General features: G+C 42.6%; 1 protein-coding gene across 2 annotated transcripts in view; it reads right to left on the bottom strand.

Moving 5' to 3' along the window:
* Nucleotides 1-23,229, bottom strand: part of CWC25 (CWC25 spliceosome associated protein homolog) — a 564,446-nt gene that overhangs the window by 398,440 nt on the left and 142,777 nt on the right. For both annotated transcript variants that reach the window (XM_044055290.1, XM_044055291.1), the window contains one exon: nt 14,741-14,868. In XM_044055290.1, coding sequence (XP_043911225.1) covers nt 14,741-14,868 — 128 coding nt within the window. The remainder of the gene's footprint in view (nt 1-14,740; nt 14,869-23,229) is intronic.

Here is a 23,229-nt window from a genome sequence, read left to right as displayed (position 1 = left end):
TGAAAGGCTCCACTGACGCAAGGGCCTGTAATTCAGATACCCTTCTTGCTGAAGTGATTGTTAAAAAGAAAGCGGTTATCCAAGAAAGGAATTTTAACTCTGCAGTTGCAGCTGGCTCAAAATGAGGAAAAGTGTTTTTCCAATACAAAATTAAGGTCCCAGGCTGGAGTTGGGGTTCTCCTGGGTGGTCTTAAGTTTTTGGCCCCTCTGAGGAACTGCTTGAGCAGTGGGTGAGAAAAGAGGGGTGGGTTCTGTGTTGTAATGAGCTGAAATGGCTGAGGCGTGAATTTTGATGGAAGAAAAAGAAAGGCCCTTGTGAAGTATCTCGGTTAAGTATTAAAGAATCTGAGGTAAATTAGGCACTGCTGTTGCCATTGCTTGAGTCTGATTCCAGGCACAGAATCTCTTCCATTTTTCAGCATAAGATTTTCTAGTACTAGGCCTCCTAGCCTCCAAAATGACATCCAACACTTGTTTACTGAGGGATGGTAACGGAGAGATTAGGTAATTAGCCAGGCTGCTAGGTTAAGGTTTGAAGCTGGGGGTGCAGAATCTGGCTCTCTTGCTAAGACAGCAGGGTAGGGGGGTCTGAGGCAGGTGCCATGGGGCCAACTGTGACAAACTGCACAAGAGGGGGTACCAGTGTTGGCGTGGCCAGGCTGGTGCAATCAGTATCATCCTTGGTTTGTCCTGTTTGATCTTTAGTAGTACTTTGGAGAGGAGAGGCAGAGGAGAAAAGGCATAAACTGACAGATTTTTCCAGCTGAAGTACAGAGCATCCACTTTTCAAGCTTGTTTGTGGGGAGTTCTTGTGCAGAATTTGTCCAATTGGTAGTTCTGGGGGGAGGCAAACAGGTCTATATCTGGGATCCCCCATTATGTTGAAAATCTTTGGTTCCAGTTTCCACTTGTGTGGGTCCATGAGGTTTCTGCTTAGTTCATCTGCCAGTGTATTTAGTTTTCCTGGCAGGAATAGAGCTTGTAGATGCACTTGGTAGCTCAAGGCTGTGTTCCACAGAGCCATGGCTAGTCTGTAGAGGGGGTAAGAATGGGTGCCCCCCTGCCTGTTTATGTACCACATAACAGTGGTGTTGTCAGTCTTTACCATTAATTGTCCTGGAAGAATGTGGTCATTGAAGGCTGTCAGAGCATTCTGTACAGCTAACATTTCTTTTTGATTGATATGCAGGTGCATTTGACTTGTGTTCCATTTGCCCTGAATGCACTTCCCTGCCAGGTGAGCCCCCCATGCACAGTCTGATGAGTCTGTTGTTAGGGTTTGAGTGGCAGGGGGTAGAGTGAATGGTAGTCCCTTGTTTTGGTGGCAGGATTCTGCCCACCAAAGGAATTCTAACCGTAGACAAGGTATGATAGGAATCATTGCTTCTAGATTCTGAGAATGTTGACACCATAGGCTTTTTAGATACCATTGTAGTTTCCTCATATGCAGTCTTGCATATGGAATTAGAAGAATGCACGAGGCCATGAACCCCAAGGCTTGGAGTATTTGTCTTGCAGATAGCAGGGTTTTTGTGGCCACTAGTTTGACGTAAGCTGTCAAATGAATTTGTTTCTCTGGCATGAGGAAAGCCATCTGGGAAGTTTTGTTCAAGCTTGCTCCCAGGAATATAATTTGTTGACAGGGTACCAGATGTGATTTCTTTTTGTTTATGGTGTACCCCAGACAAGTTAACACGTTTTGTAGAAATGCCAGATGATTCAGAAGGTTGTCCTGGCTTTCTGCCTGAATTAGACAATCATCCAGGTATGGGTATATTTGAATATTTCTTTGCCTGCAAAATGCAATGACTGGAGCTAGGCACTTTGTGAACACCCTGGGTGCAGTAGATAAGCCAAAGTGCAGTGCAGAGAACTGATAGTGCATGCCGCCTGCTTTGAAACGTAGGTATTTTCTGCAAGATTCCCTGATTAGGATGTGCAGGTAGGCTTCCTTTAAATCCAGTGTTGCCAGCCATGCATCTTTGCCTATCATACGAAGCAACTGGTGAAGAGTTAGCATCTTGAATTATGGAATCACCAAAAAGGTGTTTAGGATAGACAGGTCCAGGATAGGACACCATGAGCTGTCTTTTCTGGGTACCAGGAAAAGTTTTGAGCAGAAACCTTGTCTCTTTTCCTTTTCTGGTACAGTCTGAATAGCCTTTAATCTTAAGAGAGAGAGTATTGCTTTTGAGCCTCTACCAACTGATTTGGGGGTAGATCTGGCCAACCATTTGAGGTTGGTAACGTGTGGAAGTGAAATCTGTATCCTTGGGAAACTATGTTTAAAACCCATTTGTCCTGGGTAATGAGTTCCCACATTTTGCTTGCAGAGCAATCTTTCCCCATAAAGGAGCAGTCAGTTGAGAAGTGCATGGAAGATTTAAAAGTTAAGTCATTGAGGAGGCTTAACATTGGGGGGAGTCTTATTACTCCCTGATTTGGAAGTGGGAGCCCCCCACTGCTTAGTCCTGTGCGTACTCTGGGACTGAAGCCTGGTTGTTCTGCTGGTTCAGGGTTTGAACTGAGATGGCCTGGAAGAGGCAGGAAAGGGCAAATGCCTACTAAATCTAGGAGGCTGCACTTGTAAGAAATTTTTAACAGTTTGCATAGCTTTAGCTTTTTCCTCCATCTTTTTAAGAACTTCTTCTGCTTTGACACCAAACAGGCGGCCCTAATTTAAGGGAGCATCCAGCAATTTAGTTTTAACATGATCTCGCAAAGACTGCTCCTTAAGCCAAGCATGCCTTCCAATTACAGACCCGGTGACAGCAGCCCTGCAAGATGCCTCTAGTGAATCAAAACCACACTGCAAAGTATGTTTTCCAACCTGTTCAGCAGAATGCATTAAATCTTGTAAATCCTTATTTTCAGCACAATCAGGAATCAACATCATTTTCTGTTTAAGCAATCCAATAATATGCTGTTAATGATACTTTAACATATGAAACTGGCAATTTAAGGCCCTGATGGCCAAGGTTGCAGAGCTGTATACCTTCTTACCCAAACTATCCAGGGCCCTGGAATCTCTATCAGAGTGGGTAGGATTTTTGGCAGTAGTAGCCTTAATGCCCTTGGGTCCTGTGAAATGGTCTCAGGATCCACAGTAGGATTTTTAAAAAGGAACTTGTGAGAATCAGGATCCCTGTAATATCTATCAGGTTTTCTGAGAGCAGGAGGTAGAGAGTCAGGGGCCAAGCTAGATTCCGAAAAGGCATAGTCAACAATGTCCAGCACAGGAGGGATAGCTAAAGGCCTGTGTTGGGGCAGAAGTAAGAAGTCTCTAAGCCTCTTTTTAGAGTCAGAGTAATCCTGGCTTTCCCAACGAAAATGCTCCCTGAGAGTATGCAAGGTTTCACCAAAAGAAAAAACCTCTGGGGGAGAATCAGAGGGAATCAGAATCAGCATCAGAATCCTCATAGGTAGATAAGGGTAAATCCTGGTGGTCATCAGAGGAGACAGAAATTTCAGAATCCTGGTCAGAAGTATCATAAGCAAATTCAGTCCTAGGTCTCTTAGAGGGAGAAGGTTGGCTTCCCCTGATTAAAGTAATAAGGTTTTCAGCCATTCTTATCATTTGTTTTTTAGGCATAGAGGCCTGACCATGCGCTCTGTGCGTTGGTTTCCTAGGCATGGTTCGAGTTTTAGGCCTAGTAGAAGAAGGTGGCGTTGGTTTAATATGCAAGTCAGTAGGCTTGAATACACCCTCAGAAGCCGGTGCCTACACAGTGGCTCCGGACCCATTCAAGGTAGAGACATCCGCAGGTTCCACAGTTGAAGCATCTCGCGGCATACCGGACTCCTAATGGGTCTCAGTAGAGGCCTGCAAATCTGAAGTAGCAGGTATAAGGGGCTGTGAAAGCGCCTCACTGAGTACCGGCAAATTGGCTACTAACTTAGGAGAAGCATAGTCGGCGGCTTTGGACTTAGGTGGCCTGTCTCTGTCTTTATCTTTGCGTTTTTTCGGACTATCGGTAGTCGGGTGGCTTACCGAAGACATATCTGGATAATTGAACTGAGTACCAAAATATTTAGAAGCAAAAATGTGCCCACGATGAATAGTTTGTGGATTAAATAAGGCACAAAACCGACAGTGAGGTACATCATGGTCAGGGCCTACGCAAGGAATACAGTATGAATGAAAATCTTTGAGGTATTTGCTTTCCACAAGAAATACAATTATTGACTTTTACTGACATCGGTTTAGAGCAAGAAAATGTTTCCCCAATCGGGTACTTGGCTTTAGTTGAAGACAGGTTCTGAAACTCTAAAACGAAAATTTCAGGAGTTGGTCGACCGGCACTTGCGAACTGCTTCTGCTTCAGGCACTGCAAGGAAAGAAAGGCTGATGTAATGGCATCGGCTGCATGCTTTATACCCCCAACTACCTAACGTCACGGAAGATGAGACAGCAACCGATGCAGGACCCAAGACTTTGATAATCAGGCCGACTGAGGGCTACTGCAAGCACATAACCCAAATGTGATGACTGCAACAATGAAACACACAGAACATCTCACTGTACACCAAGCAAAAGAGAAGTAAATTCATTCCTCTATTCACAGAACGTCGAGACACAGGTGTGAGATAACAAGGAATATAACAAGAGACCCTGTAGAAGTATTAGAAATATTTCGGAAATTTTATGAAAATTTGTATGAAGCAAAGAAATATGATAATCAAGAAAAGGTGCAAATGGAAATGTTTACGGAAGAATTAAATATGCCAAGGTTAGAGATAGATGAGGCTCAGTTACCTACAGTTAGGCTAGGAAGGGATGAGATAGAAATGGCTACGTATAACCAAGCTACAGGAAAGTCCCCAGGAATAGATGGTATTCCTGTGGAAGTTTGGAAGTTAGGAGAGAAAAAACTGATAAAGATCTGGAAGGATTTGTTTAACAGCATTTTAAGAGCAGGAGAAGTAAAAGCATCCTGGAAGGCAGCAGTGGTAATGGTAATACCTAAACAGGGTAAAGATCCATCGGATCCAGCTTCATACAGGCCCATTTCAATACTAAACCATGATTATAAAGTGCTTATGTCTATAATGGGTAAAAGAATGGCAAAAGTGATACCAAAATTGATAGATATGAATCAGTGTGGTTTTGTGGAGGGGAGGCAAACATCTGACAAATATTAACAGAACATTGATGATCCAGAGGGAAGCAGAATGCAAGAAAGTACCACTTTTACTGGTGGGTCTTGATGTAGAGAAAGCATCTGACAGAGCAGACTGGGACTTCATGAGCAGGGCAATGGAAGCATTTGCTTTCCCTGATACAATCATAAGGTTGATTAGAAGAATATATGAGGGATCGGAGGCGCAAATTAAAGTGGGTAGGGTCCTCTCCGATAATTTATGCTTGAGTAGAGGAACCAGGCAGAGTTGTCCGCTTTCCCCTTTATTGTTTGCATTATATTTAGAACCACTGGCAAAGAAAATAAGGGACTCAGAAATTCAAGGATAAAATTGATATAGTAGTCCGGAAAAGCTGGCTCTATTTGCAAATATTATTTTATACATGACAAAACCAGAGACACACATTAGTGTTGTGGAACATTTTAAAACAGCTTCAAATCTTCTTAGGATACAAAATTAATGAAGCTAAAACAAAGGCAACAGTGGTAAATTATGTACCCACACACAAATTGGCCCAATAATATACATATTTATGGGGACATGACAAAATGAAATATTTAGAAGTATGGATTAGAAATGACTCTGTGGTGACAGCTAAGGATATGTGGGAATACACTAAACAGAAGATAATACAAAAATTGAGAAACTGGAAGTTTTGTTATATGGATATGGATACCAAGATACAAGAAGACAACCAAAATCATACAGAGTATTGCACTCAACCAAACCAGCACAAGAATGGAGAAGAGAGATTTTGGAGATAGGGTTGACTGTGGTCAGGAATACAGATAATAGGCAAGAGGGGGCTGGAATTTATTGGAGAAAACTGGCAAAGGAACCAAGGTATTAAGAGCAAATAACTAGAAAGGGAAAGGTAGAGAATGGGAAGAGGCCAATAATTTATTTGGACTGTAGGTTAGACATTGCCTTCCCTAGCAAGGATTGATATTGGAGTACAGGCAAAGAGAAAGAAATAGGGGGGTCCTAAATGAAACACCAGTACTGGCAGAATTTTTAATAGAATCTAGAACAGAAACTGCCATTAAAACAGGAATAATTAGTAAAGCATATAAAATATTGCATGATATTTATAAGAATCAGAGGCGCTTAGAAAGGATTGGGAAGAGAGATTGGATAAGCAATTCTCAAAGAGACAATGGGGTATATATGTACATCTCCCAAATATGAATCTTTGCCCGGAACTGTTTACATAGCTATTTTATACCCTAAGAAGACTCCAAAGAATTTTTCCTCAGGTGGACATCAAATGTTGGAGGTGTGACGGGCAAAAAAGAGGTAGCTGGGAACATATTTTTTGGAGATGTGATGAGCCAGCAGACGTTTGGGATTCCCTGCAAACCACTCTGTCTGAGATGCTGGGTGAGCAGACTGAGCTGACTGGCGAGATGATTTTTTTGAGTTATGCTACAGAATTCGGAATTGCCTAGACATAGTAAAGACTTGCTGAGTCTAATTATGGTGGCTGCCAAAAAAGCAATTACTAGAAAATGGAAATCAAAGTCTAGACCAACTTTACTAGAAGTAGTGAATATAGTAACAGATATAAAAAAAACAGCTGGAATTGGGATCTTTAGAAAAGGGAAGGAGCAAACTACACAGAGAAAATAGGAATTGTGGGAACAAGATATGCAGAGCAGGAAAGAGGTTTAAGAGGCAGGATTTGAATAAGCTATATAATGCTTAACTGACAATGACTGGATGCTTTATAAGTGATGCATAATGTTTATAACTACAGTTGTTTCAATGGTATCTGTGATGTAAACAATTTGTAACTAAAGTGATATCATTTTGTATGTTTTTCGTTTATATAAATGTAAGATTGCCTTTGTCATATCTGTAAATTTAATAAAGAAGTTTGAAAAAAAATACTGAAATTGAATTGGTTTAGCATACCAAACTGCTAGGTGTCACAACTGACAATCTCAAGTTTAACCTACACATACAAAACAATATAAAAAAAAAAAACACACCAAAAAGTAAGCATGCTATACAGGAATTAAAACTTCCTCAAAGTAGCTACCAAAATTACCCTGGCCAATACCTACATTTTGCCCTTACTGTTATTTGGGGCCCCAATTCTAACTAACTTACAGACCTCCCTAAGAAAAATTTGAGAGCTGCTATAACAAATTTGCCATAAATGCATCCCCTCTAACTCATCACTGTAAAGCCCCATGTTCCCTAAGACGTCTTGAACTCCCCCTCCACCTCCAATATGTACAACTAACTACTGTACACAAAATCATCCACAACCCACTGGCTTGTCCTGCTCATGGCCCATTAGTAAACTTCCGTATCCCAAATAAACATCTCAAATCTGAAGACAAACATCTCCTCACAACTTATAAACCTAACAACACTCCACGCCTAAATCTTTACTTCTGCTCTATGGCAAAACTATGGAATTCCCTTCCTTTAACTATTGAAACCGCTACTAACCTGCACTCCTTCAGAACTTCTATAAAAGAATACTTCAACAGAGATTGGATTTGCTCCTGTATGAGCCCAGGCTGAGGTACTTTTCTACCTCTACTATCTCTCTCTATCCCCACTACTAACTTACCCTACCCTCCCCCTTCCTCTACACATACTCTCCTGAGGTTAAACTTATACCTTTTCCACATCTATTCTTACTATCCCCTCTATCACACCCTACCTTTCCCTACTGTCGCATGCCTTCACCAATATAATCAGTTACCATATTTCATGATCTCTGGATTATTAATAATCATTATGATAATCATTTGTTATGTAAATAATGCTGCACCTTCCTATTATCAAGCTTTCCATATAATTTATGCTTGAACACTAAGTTTTTATTCTGTAAAGTAACGTGTAGTTTTTCAAATTTTGTGCTTGAATGTTATGACTATTATGTCTGTTAAGTTCTTATTCTGACAAACTAATATGCTGTTTTCATATTTGTGCTTGAATTTTATGATTTTATTATGTCTGTTTAGTTTTTCATTCTGCTAAACATATGTATATCTGGAGCTTTTCTCCCCAGGCCTTCACTAAAAACTGCTACCTCATGACCCAGTCGGACATTCTCAGCAAACAAACGGCAAATAAATAAATAAGATCAATGTCCAGAATAAAGGACATGTCCCATCAACCATAAATTCTCTTCTCATGTCACATGCCAGGTGGCCAACAGTTTGTGGGTCAATGAACAGAGCCCATTATAAAAAGGACAATTTTCAAAGAATTTTATAATGTTCCATAACTTGAGACAGATGGAAAAAAAATATGATTTCAATGATCAGAAGAGCTGCCACATTAGAAACCATCATATCTAAAATCATACCACCAATCAGAATCTGGAATTACAATTGTTCTTAAAGCTCTTCACAGTACAACTTGAACTGTATGCACAGCTCTACCTTTAGTATCGTTACTGACCTACAAAAACACCACCATCAGCCCCAGTGGGACACAAAGGGATGAAGGCCTGACTGTAACCCAGACAACCACTGACTAAATTAGCGGCATGGGCAATGGAAAGGCTGTGAGTGAGAAGCTATTGGTTCATCCTTCTTAGGGGTGAGGAAGGAGCTCTAGCTCACTGTTCAGATGAAACCCAGAGGAAGCACTGGGTACTGCACCATAAAAGATCTAGCCTCCTGAGTGCACAGTGCCCAGCAGTGCTTCACCCTATGCAGGGAAGGCATGTGCAGCTTCATGCATGTTTCCTGTAGAACTCAAGAGTTCTGTCATGGGGGTGTTAAAACACTAGGGCTGTGAGGGGAGGCTAGTTAGTCTGGCAGCTTGGCTTACTACCTTTTACCATGCTCACACCTGTCCAGCAACAAATGGGTTGATGAGGCCCTCCAGAATGTATGTGGCATCCACTCCGAGAAACAAATGAATGGATCAGTGAGGTGAAGGAAGCAGAGCTAATGAGAAAGACTCAAGAAACAGAGACTAAAAAGCAACACCATGAACAAGAAATAACAGGCAGACAGACTGACTGCATGATCAATAAATGACAGATTATACTCTGTTACTTGGAACTGTATGATGAAATCATTCATACGCATATTAATGATGTTACTATAATACTTAACCTGTCGTACTGCCGGCCATTACTAGGTAAGTGGGAGGCAGATGACAGAACTACCCCCCTGTGGGTATGGAGTCCAGTTACTCCACATTTCATCTTATGTATATTGGCAAGTCCTACAGCTACTTATTCAAAATCTTGATCAGTTGATTCACAGACAGAAAATACCTGCTATACCAATGACACTGTGACGGCCTCTCTACCTCAGGCCAGTAATCAAGGCGCCTCAATCCTCATCAATAACACCAGTGAGAGATGGTCAATAAAAACAGGAATGAATTTACACAGTATTTTCAGATACAGCTTTCTGCATCAAGCACTACCCCCCCCAAGAGCACACAGGGAACATGCTTCAGACCTGGGACTGGACTCGGTCTCTCAAAATCTCAAACAAAACTCACTTTAGAGCACTGTGTCCCAGAACCAAGTAGCTGACTCACCCACACCTGGGTATTTGACGTACACACACACACGTACACACGCACTCACACACACACGTACACACACACACACACACACACACACACACACACACACACACACACACACATATATATATACACACACAAACATGTACGTACGTACACACACATGTACACACATGTATACACACATGTATACACACATGTATACACACATGTATACACACATGTATACACACATGTATACACACATGTATACACACATGTATACACACATGTATACACACACGTACACACACACGTATACACACACGTACACACCCACATGTACATACACACACATGTACACACACATGTACACACACACACGTGTCCACACATACACACACACGTGTACACACACACACGTGTACACACACACACGTATACACACACACACACACACGTACACACACACACACACACACACACACACACACACACACACACACACACACACACGTACACACACATGTATACACACACACACACACACCTACCTGGGAAAGACTGGTACAGATTTACTAACTCTACCCCTTCTGCCCAGACTATAAGGTAACCATGCTGCCACCAGTCAACCACTACCAGGCTCTTACAAGGGTATCCAATTATATTGAGTAAAATCAATACTAACATATGTGGTAGAGTGTAACCAAAGCATCCAGGCTTCTCAGAGTGGCCAAGGTGTCACTAAAATATGCACAACTATTCTCAAGACATTAAAAGTATTCTCTAAAAGATAAGCCACAATGAAAGCTATACAAATATTTAATAATAAATAATAAAATGGAAAACATGAGAATACTAAATATCTAGCTACAACAAACACCAGCGTTTCAATCACAGGAAAAATAAAAATAACACAGTTGGACAGATTCAAACAGATGCAGAAAATCAATACTTAACTAATCTCACTGTATTTCCTGACTGTCTAAAGAATAACTGTTCCCTAGCTAACTTAATTGCTACAGCAATTAAAACAGCTCCTATGGTGTAGTGGTATGTTGCTGTGACTGTAGTGCACAGGGTCCTGGGTTTGAGACTTGGCAGTGATGACTTTTATGAGTGGATGGGAAACCACAAATTCATCCCAAGGAATCCACCTGTGTCCCTTATTGACAGGGGTGACTGATGTTTATTTTTGGGGATAAAATCTTGGCTAAGCTTGTAAGTGCCCCAGGGCCATTAGCCTAGTAACCTCCTATGATCCTGAGATTAGACACGGAGATGCTTCCTTTCACAAGGCAAGGTGATGAGCTTCTAACTAAAACTGAACTGAACAGCATTGATCAAGTGACTGTGATAACAGTCACAGAACTTTATACCAGATTCTAAAGAAAAAAAAAAACAAGCTGCTGTGAGAGTTCCATCCTCTCAGCAATGGTTATAGAATTACATCACATTTGATCACCTGACTCTGGTACAATACACACACACACAGCTTTGCTAAGATCTGTTGCAGTATTTAAACATTATAGAACAATCCCAAAAACCTCCACTATTCCCTTTCAGAATTCTTTGTTTAAAGATGTACATTTAATCAGTTATAACAACACTGATACATTTTTTTAACACAAGTATCTGTACAAGTCAGTCTGACAGTCAAATGACAAAATTATTTTCAAAACTCCACCTAACTACTCTGGTGCATGTTACACATGCACTGCCCTATTCTCCCTGGCACAGATGGCAATATCTCATATTGTCACAGACATCATGCAGGAAGTTAGTTTAAATACAAATAGTGATTCAGCTCTTTCCACCTACATGTCATAATGCATACACCAACTTCATCAGCGCTGAAAAATCATGGACCTTGTTCTGCTTAGAAAGATCTGCATGTTTCACTGGAAATAAGCCATTTCAAGTACAGAAGTTAGATCCTGAAGGGGAAAAAAGGAATCAAAACCACTTCCTACTACCCCATTAAGAAATCCAAACAAGAACAGAATTTATTTATTTATTTTACATTTGTTGACAGGGAATGTCTGACTGAGCCGAAGCCATTTTTCAGCAGAGACCCGGGGAGAAAAGCTCCAGTAAATAGATACAACAGTTTGTCATTATTAACAGGTATTATACAGATGGAATGAGGCAAATCAGTTAGCAGGCTGCAGGAGAATTTTGAGAATATACAGATTACATTTTGTCATAAATACTCATATAATACATAGAATTTTGTAATGGGGAAAACAGGTAGATAAAAGTCCGAGCACTTTTTGTAAGTAGTAGTTAAAATAGAAGAGCAACATAGGAGTTCAATGTTAAATTTTAGAATTAAACAAATCAGGAAGGAATAAAAGTTACAGAGAAAGGGGGAAAAGCTACTGATTAGTGGAGAGAGATAGAGAGTTTTCAGGGTGGATTTGAGCATTGGCAGATCCATTTCCTGTTAAAATATTCTTTTAGAGTTAGTTTAAACTGTTTGGGATGTGTGAGTGCTCGAATTTCGAAGGGAAGTTTGTTCCATTTGATAGAGGTATAATAGATGTATAGGCTACACCCCGCTTCAGATTTTGGCTTATAGATTTTTAGGAGGTCTTGGGAGGAGCTTCAGAGGCTTCTTGTGGGAGTATAGTGAGAGATGATGGTGTGTAAGGCTGGACAGAAAGATGGTTGGTAGATAATTGCATGTATGGTTTGGAGCTTGGAGAGAAGGAGCAGGTGAGGTAACTCAAGCCAGTTTAAATATCTTAGAGAGAGTGGTGAGATCTATAGGAAAGTTGAGTTGCAAATCTAGCTACTTTGTGGTATGTGGTCTCAAGTCTAGTGAGGAGAGAGGAGTTTAGGTTAGTAAGGATTTGTGAACAATATGTTAGGCAGGGAAGAAGGTAGGAATGAGTGAGGGTTATTCTAGCTTCCTGGATGAGATTTTTTATTTCTATAAAGTAGGCCTAATTTAAAGTGAGTATTCCTTGTACTATTGTTTATGTGGAGGCAGAATTTTAGTATATCGTCGATTGTGATTCCCAGTAGTTTTGAGCTAGATTCAACTACAACAGGAGTGTTATTAAGTGACAGGATAGTAAATGAGGACTTTATATGGCTGGATGTTTTGGGAAGGAAAAGTAGGAGCTTTGTTTTCTTGGGGTTGAGGATGAGTTTATTTGAGAGCCATGTTTCTACTGAGTTAAAGGATGTTTGGGTAGCTGATAAGAGTTCAGAGGGAGAGTTAGCTATTGTAATGACTGTAGAGTCATCAGTATATTGGATAACAGAGGAAAGTGGGCAGGAGGTATAGAGCAGGTTTGTAAAGATGTTGAAAAACAGTGGCCCAAGAATGGATCCTTGTGGGACTCCCATTTGTATTGGAAGGGGAGTACATAAAGCAGTGTCCCATTTTACTGACTGAACTCTATCTTTTAGGTAGCTATCGAACCAAGCCACTGTGTCAGGAGAGAAGTTAAGGTTAGACAGTTTGTTTAGTAGTAGAGAGTGAGAAACAGTATTGAAGGCCTTTGAGAGATCGAGGAAGAGACAGAAGATAAGTTTATGGTCATCTCTGGCCAGGGAGATAGTGTTGAGAAAGGATAGAAGTGCAGTATATGCACTATGCTTAGGTTGGAAACCATGTTGTGTTGGGGTAAGTGGATCTGCCTGAGAGAGATGATCCATGACTCGAGTATATATGTACTTTTTGAGAACTTTTGACAGAGTGGAGAGGATGGCAATAGGTCTAAAATTTGAGATTTCAGTGGAGTTACCACCTTTGTGGATAGGCAAGGTGTAGAAATGATTCCAGATGGATAGTGCTTGGATTCAGAGATTGAGCGGTTTATGATCAGAGATGGGAAGGGCGAGTGAGTGGGCAGCTGTCTGGAGAAAGTATGATGGGATGTTGTCAGCAGATACTGAGCAGGGTTTTAGTTTGGAGAGTAGGGTTCGAATGTAGGTTGTAGAGATAGGCTTCAGGGAGAAGATTTTGGGAGGAGTAGTTGTTGAGGAGGAAGCTTGGTTTATTGGGTCAGTTGTAGTGGAGCTATTAGAGTTAAAGAGTTTGGATATTGATTCGATAAAGTAAGAACTGAAGGTGTTAGCAGTTTCTTTTGGTGTCTTTTCAGGGGTAGGGTTTGGTGAGGTAGGGTTTCCTGGATGAAGTATTTGATTGATAGCATTCCAGAATATTTTGGGGTTTGATTTTAGAGTGGAAGGGGGGGGTTGAAGTAGAATTATTTTTTGTCTTTATTGATAAGCCTTTTGGCCAGGTTTCTTTGTTCTTTATAACTTTGTAGGTCTTTTGGGTTTTTAGTTTGAAGCCATTTTTTCCAGGACTTATCTCTAGATTTCATGAGAGTTCTTGAGAAATGAAATCCAAAAGCTCATTCTCTATTTATTTATTTTTTAATGTTTTTTTTTCCTCTCCTTAACATTATTTAACCTTCCCAGCTCCCACTGTCCCACATCAAAGCCAGGTTGACTAGCTAATCTCCAACCCTCCATGACTTATTTTGGTGCTGCTGGGGCCAGTCATGGTTCTTGAGGGCATCCTAGGGGCTCGGCCATCTTTGCATTTGTCTGCAGGGTGTCCTTTTTATACATGTACCTACTTCTCTTCCCTGCCTCCTACACTCGTTGACTACATCCGAGAGCAACACTCCTCTTTGGACAATGTCTTCCCTTAAGAAGACTCACTGATAAATGGCCACCCACCCCAGGACAGGCATGCCCATCCTCCTAGCTGCTCTTTTAGTTGCCCAAGCCTCCAACTGAACCTAGGTTACCTGGGCCATAATTAGAGCTCTACTCCTCTATGCCAGTAGAGTAGCACCAACAGCTCATTTTTTGAGTTGAAAACCACATTACTACAGATATTACATTTCCTACCATACATAGAAAATGAACGAGAAAGAGGTGTGCATCTTTAGCAAATATACTGTATGTCTCACTGGAGAAATTTTCTAGATGCAGTGATGGAATCCTGTGCTATACATTATCATAATAAATCATGACTCATTTTGTGGGAAAAAAGAAGCTTGCAAAATTATGTCTGTATTTTTTCTCTCTCGCATGAAAATACATACTAAACTGAACTGCTGTATCAATAAGTTCTTACTTTTCTCGACATCGCTCATCTCCGCTACTAGACTCCTCAGTGCTTGAACTGTGATGGCGGGATTTCTTGTGTTTTTTCTTCTTCTCCTTCTTTCTCTTTTTCTCTTTCTTGTTCAGGTTGTATTCCAGCTACAGGCAAAAACAAAAGTTATATACTCACCATAATGATGGATCTGTGTTGTCCATTTTCATCTTCTTCAGATCTAGCTTGGTCACTTTCACTAGATTCATGGAGCCAACTCTGGAGCTCCTCCCATATCCATCATGCCCAACCAACTTAATATACCTCAGATCAAGTTTGATGCCCCCAGAAATAAGTTTATTCTATACATAATAGCTTGAGAAGAAACAGTAGAGATAAAACTGGAGCCCAAACAAGGAATGATGACCCCCCCCCCCAAAAAAAAAACATAGGTGTCCTCCAGGAAGAAAGGGAGGGAGGGGGTTAGGAGGGTGGGAAGTTGAGGAAGAATGAAAATGGACAACACAGAACCATTGTTATGGTGAGCACATAACTTTTTTTTATTTGATGTTGTCATTTTCATTCTTCAACTGAAGGGACAAGAGTTCCTAGCTACATGAACCTCATGGTGGTCCTCATGGAAGGATATTTCAGAGTACTGCTGAGCCAAAGGCTACCCTGTTCCTAGAAATCAAATCCATTTGTAATGAGCAATAAAGGTATGAGCACTGGTCCAAGTGGCAGCTGCACAAATATCTATCGAAACTCTTGACCAAAAGGCTGAAGAAGTCGCCACAGACTTCAATGAATGTGCTCTATAGAAACCACATATGATTAGGAAAGACAAACCACTCTGTTTACTGACAAAGGACATGCAATCAGTCAACCATTTGGTTAAAGTCACTTTGGAAACTGCCATGCCCAATTTGTTACAAGACAAGTAGACAAATTTGTCAGACTTTCTGAAATCTTTGGTTCAATGAAGATAAAAATTAAGCTGTTTGCAAATGCCCAAAAGATGCAAAATATATTCACCTTTATTGGCAAATTTTGGGAAGAAAACCAGGAAGTGGATGATCTGATTAATGTTAGACTCAGAAGCCACATCAGTAGAAAGGAAGAGTTAGTATATAAAGACACACTGTTTTTATGAAAGACTAGGTACAGATGCTTTTAAGAATCTAGTTGATGGAATCGTGACTAGGAAAAGGGTCTTCCAGGACAAAAAATTTAAGTCTGATTTGGCAGAAGGTTCAAATGGGCTTTGAGTCAAAATTTGAAGTAAAATAGACAAGTCCCAAAAAGGAGTACAGTCTTTCACTAGAGGCCTAATTAAAAAGGTGCTTTTCAAAAAGGTCTTGCACAACTTAGAAGAAGCCAAAGATGTATGGTTTTCGCCAAAATGAAAATTAGATATAGCTGTTAGATGAACTTTGATAGAAGAAAAACTGGCCTCCTCTTGGAAGAGTGATACTAAAAAATCTAGGAATGCGGAAGCTGGGGGGAGAAAAAGGATCCAAATCTCTCTGGGGGTCTGAATAGAAATAAATGTTTCATTTATTTCTGTAAACCTTCCTAGTGGAAGCCTTTTAAGAAGGCAAAATGATACGTCAGATCAGGAAAGAAAGCCGGGGTTGTCTAACCATTACTGGAACTGGAGAAATCATGCGGTCAGCTTGAGGCCTGATATTTCTGGATGAACTATGCCCGTAGGATGAGACAGGAGGTCTGGACTGGGGTCCAGTATCCAAGGCAGATACAGAAGATAAGGACACAGAAAGGAAATCAGATTTGACGAGGCCAAAAAGATGCAATGAGGACTACTGAGCCCTTTAACTGGTAGGCTTTCTGCAGAAACTTGGGAAGTAGATTGTGGAGGATAAGCATACAGGAAACCAGGGGCCAGTTGTGGACTACAGCATCTCTTGATGACTCCCCCACAGAAAGAGCGAAGAGATTACAACTTGGCTGCCCCCACCAATGGAAAATTCTGGCACTTTGACATTAAGAGACCACTTGTGAGGCATCGGAATGAACTAGTTTAGCTTGTCTGCAAGCACAACGGATTTCCCTGGGACACGTGTTGCAATGAGAAAGAGACCAGAAGAGATTGCCCATCGCCACACTCACATTGCCTCATGACAAAAAGTATAGGACCTGGTCCCCGCCATTTGTTGATATACCAGACCACAGACATACTTGTCTGACTGGATTGCAACTGACCCACAGGGGAGAGCACATTGGAAAGCTTGCAATGCTAGGAGGACAGCGCTCTTCTCCAGGACACTGATATGCAAAATGGCTTGTCCTTCCCAAGAAATGCCCTCCATCCCAGATGGGAGGCATCCATGGTCACTGTGGCCACTGGGAGAGGTAAAACAAAAGGCAGTCCAGAGAAATTTTGTTCAAATGGATACATCACAGGAGGAGTTCCTTGCAAATTTGTGTAATCCTGACTGGAGTGCATAAGGGCTGTTGACAAACAGACAACTTGAAATGATGTGGTCCACTATAGAAACCACATATGATATCTGGCCAGTGGACTAGATTTGTCACTGTTGCCACTGTCTCTAAGGCCTGCAAAACTAGATGTGCTGAGGGAGAATAAGAGATCACTTCCTTTACCTGGGATCGGAGGGACTTTACTCTCCTTGGATGTAGAGACGCTATCTGATAGTGTCTAGACAAGCACCTATGAACTCTAGGTTCTGTGTACGAATGACATACGATTTGCTGTAACTGACTGCGATGCCCATATGGTAGCACAACTGGAGCAGGTAGTCCCTTGCTTGGAACAGTAGATGCCTGGTCGGAACAGTCAGGAACCATTCATTTAGATATGGAAACACCCAGAATCCTAACAGTCTTATGGAAGCTGCTACCACTGCCATGCCTTTGGTAAACACCCTGGGGGCTGTGGTGAGACCAAAGGACAGTGCTCTGAATTGGTAATGACTGTATCCCAGCTGGAAGCACAGATATCTTCTGCAGCACCTGTTCATTTTGATGTGACAGAACGCAACCGGACGATCTATCGACTACATCCAACTGTCCTTTTGCAACAGTGGTAGAATGGACCAAATAGTGACCATCTGGAACTTTGAGTATTTAATGTATAGGTTTAGTTTGCTGAGGTCCAGAATGGGTCTCATGTCCCCTGCCTTCTTTAACACTAAAAAAAATCTTGAGTAAATTTTGGATTCTTTCTAGGAGACTTTTTGGACGAATCTTTTTCTAGCAGTTTTCTTACTTCTAGAGCTGCTGCTTACCACTGTTTTGGTGGAACATCAGTGACCGTCCTCATTTTTATGGGGTGACTGAGAAAATAGTATGAATTAGCCTCTGGACATTCACCCAGGAATCGGTTGTGATGGACACCCAGGCTTCTAGGTGCAGAGACAAGTGCCTCCCCAACTGTATCCAGAGAAAAGCAGCTGGGTAACCTTTCCAGAGTGCTGACCAGGTTTATCTGAGAAGGAGTTCATGAAAAGTTCAGTTGTGTACATTTACCATAAATGCAGATGTTTGAGTGTATTCACTGTTGCAGTCATCACACTTATCTGCCTGCAGGTAGTCCTCAGTCGGCCCGAATACCAGAGACTTAGTATTTCTGCGTCGGTTGCTGTCACTCCAGGACTGATGTCAGGTCGCCAGGGGTATAAAACCAGGCAGCCAACGCCATTACACCAGTTTTTCTTGCCCCAAATTTCAGGAGCCCCCCAAATAGGGAGCTACGTTATGGTGGGGAAACTACCACCAGTAATACGCAAATACCAATACCAAAACACCAGAAAGGGTTGAGTAATATCCATAGAGAAGAGAGAGGGAGAGAAACCAGGGGCTGGATGGAGAGAAACCAGGACTGCAACAGTGAATACACTCGAACATCTACACTTACAGTAAGTGTACACAACTGTACTATGTTCTTCGTGTTTCACTGTTGCAGTCATCACACTTGGGTGGATTCCCAAAGCTGAAGAAGGGTGGAGGCAGTCAAGAAGAGTTCGGTCTGGTCGGTATGCCTTGCAGGACTGCTGATGCAAAACCTGCCCTGGATTTGGAAAGGATAGGCAGGTGGCAATGCTTGGTGAAGGTGTGTACAGAACTCCAGGTAGCAGCTTCCAGGATGTCCCTGGTAGGGACACCCCTGAGAAATGCTGCAGAAGTAGATGTTGCCCTAGTGGAATGTGTTCTGATCCCCTGAAGGGCTGGTTTCCCATGGTGCTTGTAGCCAAATGGATGCAGTGTGCTATCCATTTGGACATTGCTTGTTTTGAAATGGCCTTGCCCTCTGACCCTTTTGCAAAGTTGACTAGTAACTGGTCAGATTTTCTGAAGGGCTTAGTCCTATCAAAGTAGAATCTGAGCTGTCTGTGCACATCCAGGGAGTGCAGGATCCTTTCCCCCTTTATTCTAAGAATTAGGGAAGAAAGTTGGCAAATGGATGGATTGGTTGAGAGCCACACTGGACACCACTTTAGGCATAAAGGAAGGGTTAGTCCTGAGGGAAACCCTGTCAGCATGGAAAGTAATGAAGGGTTCCACAGCCATAAGTGCTTGTAGGTCAAGACACTCTTCTAGCTGAAGTGATGGCCAGAAGCAAGGCTGTTTTCCAAGAGAGGAATGTTTACTCTGCTGACGCTGCAGGTTCAAAGGGGGGAAGCGTAGTAATGAAGGGTTCCACAGCCATAAGTGCTTGTAGGTCAAGACACTCTTCTAGCTGAAGTGATGGCCAGAAGCAAGGCTGTTTTCCAAGAGAGGAATGTTTACTCTGCTGACGCTGCAGGTTCAAAGGGGGGAAGCGTGAGCTTTTCCAGTACAACACTAAGGTCCCAAGCAGGGGTGGGTACTCTCCTTGGCAGCCTCAAGTTGTTTGCCCCTCTCAGGAGCTGTTTGAGAAGAGGGTGTGAGAAGAGAGGTGGTTCAGTGTTGTAATGAGCCAAAATGGCTGAGGCACGTATCTTAATGGAGGAGAAAGACAGGCCTTTGTGGAGTAGATCTGCTAAGTAATCCACGATTAGAAGCAGGGAGGGCAGAGTTGTATCCTCACCTTTAGATCGAGTCCAGGAGCAGTACTTTTCCACCTATCAGCATAGGATTTTCTTGTACTGGGTCTTCTGGCTTCAAGAATGATGTTCAACACCTGTTTGCTTAGGGTTGCTGGGGAAGAATTCAAGGAATAAGCCAGGCAGCAAGATTTAAGGTTTGCAGTTGCGGATGCAAAATCTGTCCCTCCTGCTGAGAGCAGGGTTGGGTTCTGGTGTAGGTGCCAGGGTGGCACCGGTGACAGGCTGTGCAGGAGTTGGTACCAGTGCTAGCATGGCCAGTCTGGGGCAATCAGAACTGTCCTTGGTCTGTCCTGTCTTATCTTGAATAATACTCTTGAGGGGAGGGGCAGAGGGGGAAAGGCATAGATTGAGAGATTTACCCACTGAAAAGATAGGGCATCGACTTTCCAGGCCCTGCTGTGGGGGTTCCTGGTGCAGAATTTGCTGAGCTGGTGGTTGTAGGGAGAGGCATAAAGATCAACCTCTGGGGTCCCCCATTTCTGAATCAGCATGTTGAAGGTGATGGGCTCCAATTGCCACCTGTGTAGGTCTAGGAGATTTCTGCTTAAGTAGTCTGCCAGTGAGCATTGTTTGCCTGGTAGGAATTGAGCTTGCAGATGGACTTGCATGTCCAAGGCCATGTTCTACAGGGCCATGGCTAACCTGCAGAGTGGGTAAGAGTGGGTTCCCCCCGCTTGTTGATGTACCACATAACTGTGATGTTGTCTGTTTTTATTAGAAGTTGTCCTGGAAAGAGTAGGGATCTGAAAGCTGTCAGGGCATTCTGCACAGCTAGCATCTCTTTCTGGTTGATGTGCAGATGAATTTGACTTTGGCTCCAGTGGCCCTGAATGCATTTGTCATCCATGTGTGCTCCCCAGGCATAGTCTGATGAGTCTGTAGTTAGGGACTGGGTGTCATGAAGTTGAGTAAAGGGCAGTCCCTTGTTGTGGTTGCATACTTCTGCCCACCAAAGGAACTCTGTCCTTAGACAGGGTATGATAGGAATGACTGTTTCCAGGTCCTGAGAATGTTGGCAGCAAAGACTTTTTAAGTACCATTGAAGTTTCCTCGTATGCAGTCTTGCATATGGAATTAGCAGTATACATGAGGCCATGAACCCCAGGGCCTGCAGTATTTTTCTTGCAGATAGCTGGGTTCTGGTGGCCATTTGTTTGAAGTAGGCTGTTAGATAGACTTGTATTTCTGAAGTGAGGAATGCCATCTGGGATGTTGTGTCCAAGCTTGCTACCAGGAATGCAATCTTTTGACTGAGTGCCAGTTTTGATTTATTTTTGCTGATGGTGTATCCCAAGGAAGTGAGAAGGTTTTTCACAAATGTCAGGTGCTGCAACAGCAATTCCTGACTGTCCACCTGAATCAGGCAGTCGTCCAAGTATGGGTAAATTTGGATATTTCTCTGCCTGCGGTATGCAATGGCTGGAGCCAGGCATTTTGTGAATACTCTGGGCGCAGTAGATAAGCTAAAGGGAAGTGCAGAAAACTGATCATGCATAGATCTGGCCCTGAAATGCAGATACTTCCTGCATGACTCCCTTATTGGGATGTGCAGATAGGCTTCTTTTAAGTCTAGGGTGACTAACCAGGCATCCTTGGCTAGCTGCTGCAGGGTAAGCATTCTGAATTTTGGTACCACCAGGAAGGTGTTGAGAGTTGAAAGATCCAGGACTGGGCTCCAAGAGTCCTCTTTTCTGGGTACCAGGAACAGTCTGGAATAAAATCCTTGACCTATCTGTTCCACTGATATCAGCTGAATAGCTCTGATGGAGAGCAGGGGAAATAACTTGTCTTTGAGCCTCTGTCCACTGGTTTGGAGGAAGATCTGGGGACCCTGGGCAGTGAGTGGAAGTACAATTTGTACCCCTGGGATACAATGTTGAGGACCCATTAGTCTTGTGTGATGGACATCCAGTTTTTTGCATGAAGGGCAAGTTTTCCTCCTAGGGACAGAAGCAATTAGGTAGGGGTGGGGAGTGGAGTAGAGAAGTCACTGAGTTTTTTCCGTAAGGAGGTGGCTTACCACTCCCTGCTCTGGGGGTGGGGGCACTCCACTGCTTAGATCTCTGCATACACTGAGACTATAGTCTGGGTGGTCTGCTTCCTCTGGGTCTGGCTTGAGATGGCCTGGAGGGGGCTGGAAAGGACCAGTGTTTGGAAGGGCAATGCCTACTGAATCTAGGGGGCTACACTTGTAAGAATTCTTTAACCAGTCTGCATAGACTTAGCCTTTTCTTCCATCTTTTTACAAACCTCTTCTGCTTTGGTGCCAAACAAACTGTCCTTGTTCAAAGGAGCGTTTAATAACTGATTTGACATGGTCTGCTCCTTGAGCCAAGCATGTCTTCTCAGTACAGAACCAGTGACTGCTGCCCGGCAAGATGCTTCTAGGGCATCAAAGCCACACTGCAAAGTATATTTGCTGACTTGGCTTGCAGAGTGCATAAGCTACTGCAATTCTTTATTTTCTGCACAGTCGGTAAAGGTTGCCACTTTTTGTTCCATAATGTGTTGCTGGTACTTCAGCATGTGAAACTGACAATTCAATGCCCTAATAGCACGAGTTGCAGAGATATATACCTTCTTACTCCATCTGTCCAAAGCTCTGGAATCCCTGTCTGAAGGGGTGGGATTCTTGGCTGTAGTTGCCTTGAAAACCTTTAGGGCCTTGGGAAATAATCTCTGGGTCAGCAATAGGATTCTTGAAAAGAAATGTGCGAGTGTCAGGTACTCTGTAGTACCTGTCTGGTTTCCTAGGGGCAGGAGGTAAAGTATCAGGAGTAAGACTGGATTCCATGAAAACATCATCAACAACTTCCAGGACAGGGGGTATTGCTAAAGCCCTGTGCTGTGGCAAATCTAGAAATTCTCTGAATCTCTTTTTGGAATGAGAATAGTCTTGGCAATCCCAGTGGAAATGCTCTCTTAAAGTATGTAAAGTTTCACCAAAAGAAAAATCATCTGGAGGGGAGGCAGAGGGAATGGATTCCTCTGCATCTGAATCCTCATAAGCAGATAAGGGCATGTCTTCATAATCAGATACCTCAGAGTCATCGGTCTCCTGGTCTGTTGAAGCTGCAAGTGACTGGTCTCTTTTCCTCTTAGCAGGGGAAGGCTGACTTCCCCTAATCAGGGTATTAAGGTCTTCTGCCATTCTAAGCATTTGCTGTTATGGCATGGGAGCAGGTGCATGCGCTTTGGTCGTCGGTTTTCTAGGCGTAGCGTGTACTCTTGGCCTAAGAAACTCTGTAGTTTTAGATAAAAAAAGAAGTCGTTGGTTTGAGTCGAACATCGGTAGAGCGAAGAACTGCCTCAGAAGCCGGTGCCTGCACAGCTGCTCCGGAACCCATCCAAGGTAGAGACATCCGCTGGTTCCATAGTCGAAGAGTCTCACTGTGTACCGCACTCTGAATGGGTCTCGGTAGAGGCCTGCAAATCCATAGAAGCGGGCATCAGGGGCTG

The sequence above is a fragment of the Protopterus annectens genome, chromosome 13.part0 (assembly GCF_019279795.1).
Source record: "Protopterus annectens isolate FY-2018-M chromosome 13.part0, PAN1.0, whole genome shotgun sequence".
Lineage (NCBI taxonomy): Eukaryota > Metazoa > Chordata > Ceratodontiformes > Protopteridae > Protopterus > Protopterus annectens.
This window is presented reverse-complemented; position numbering and strand designations above follow the sequence as displayed.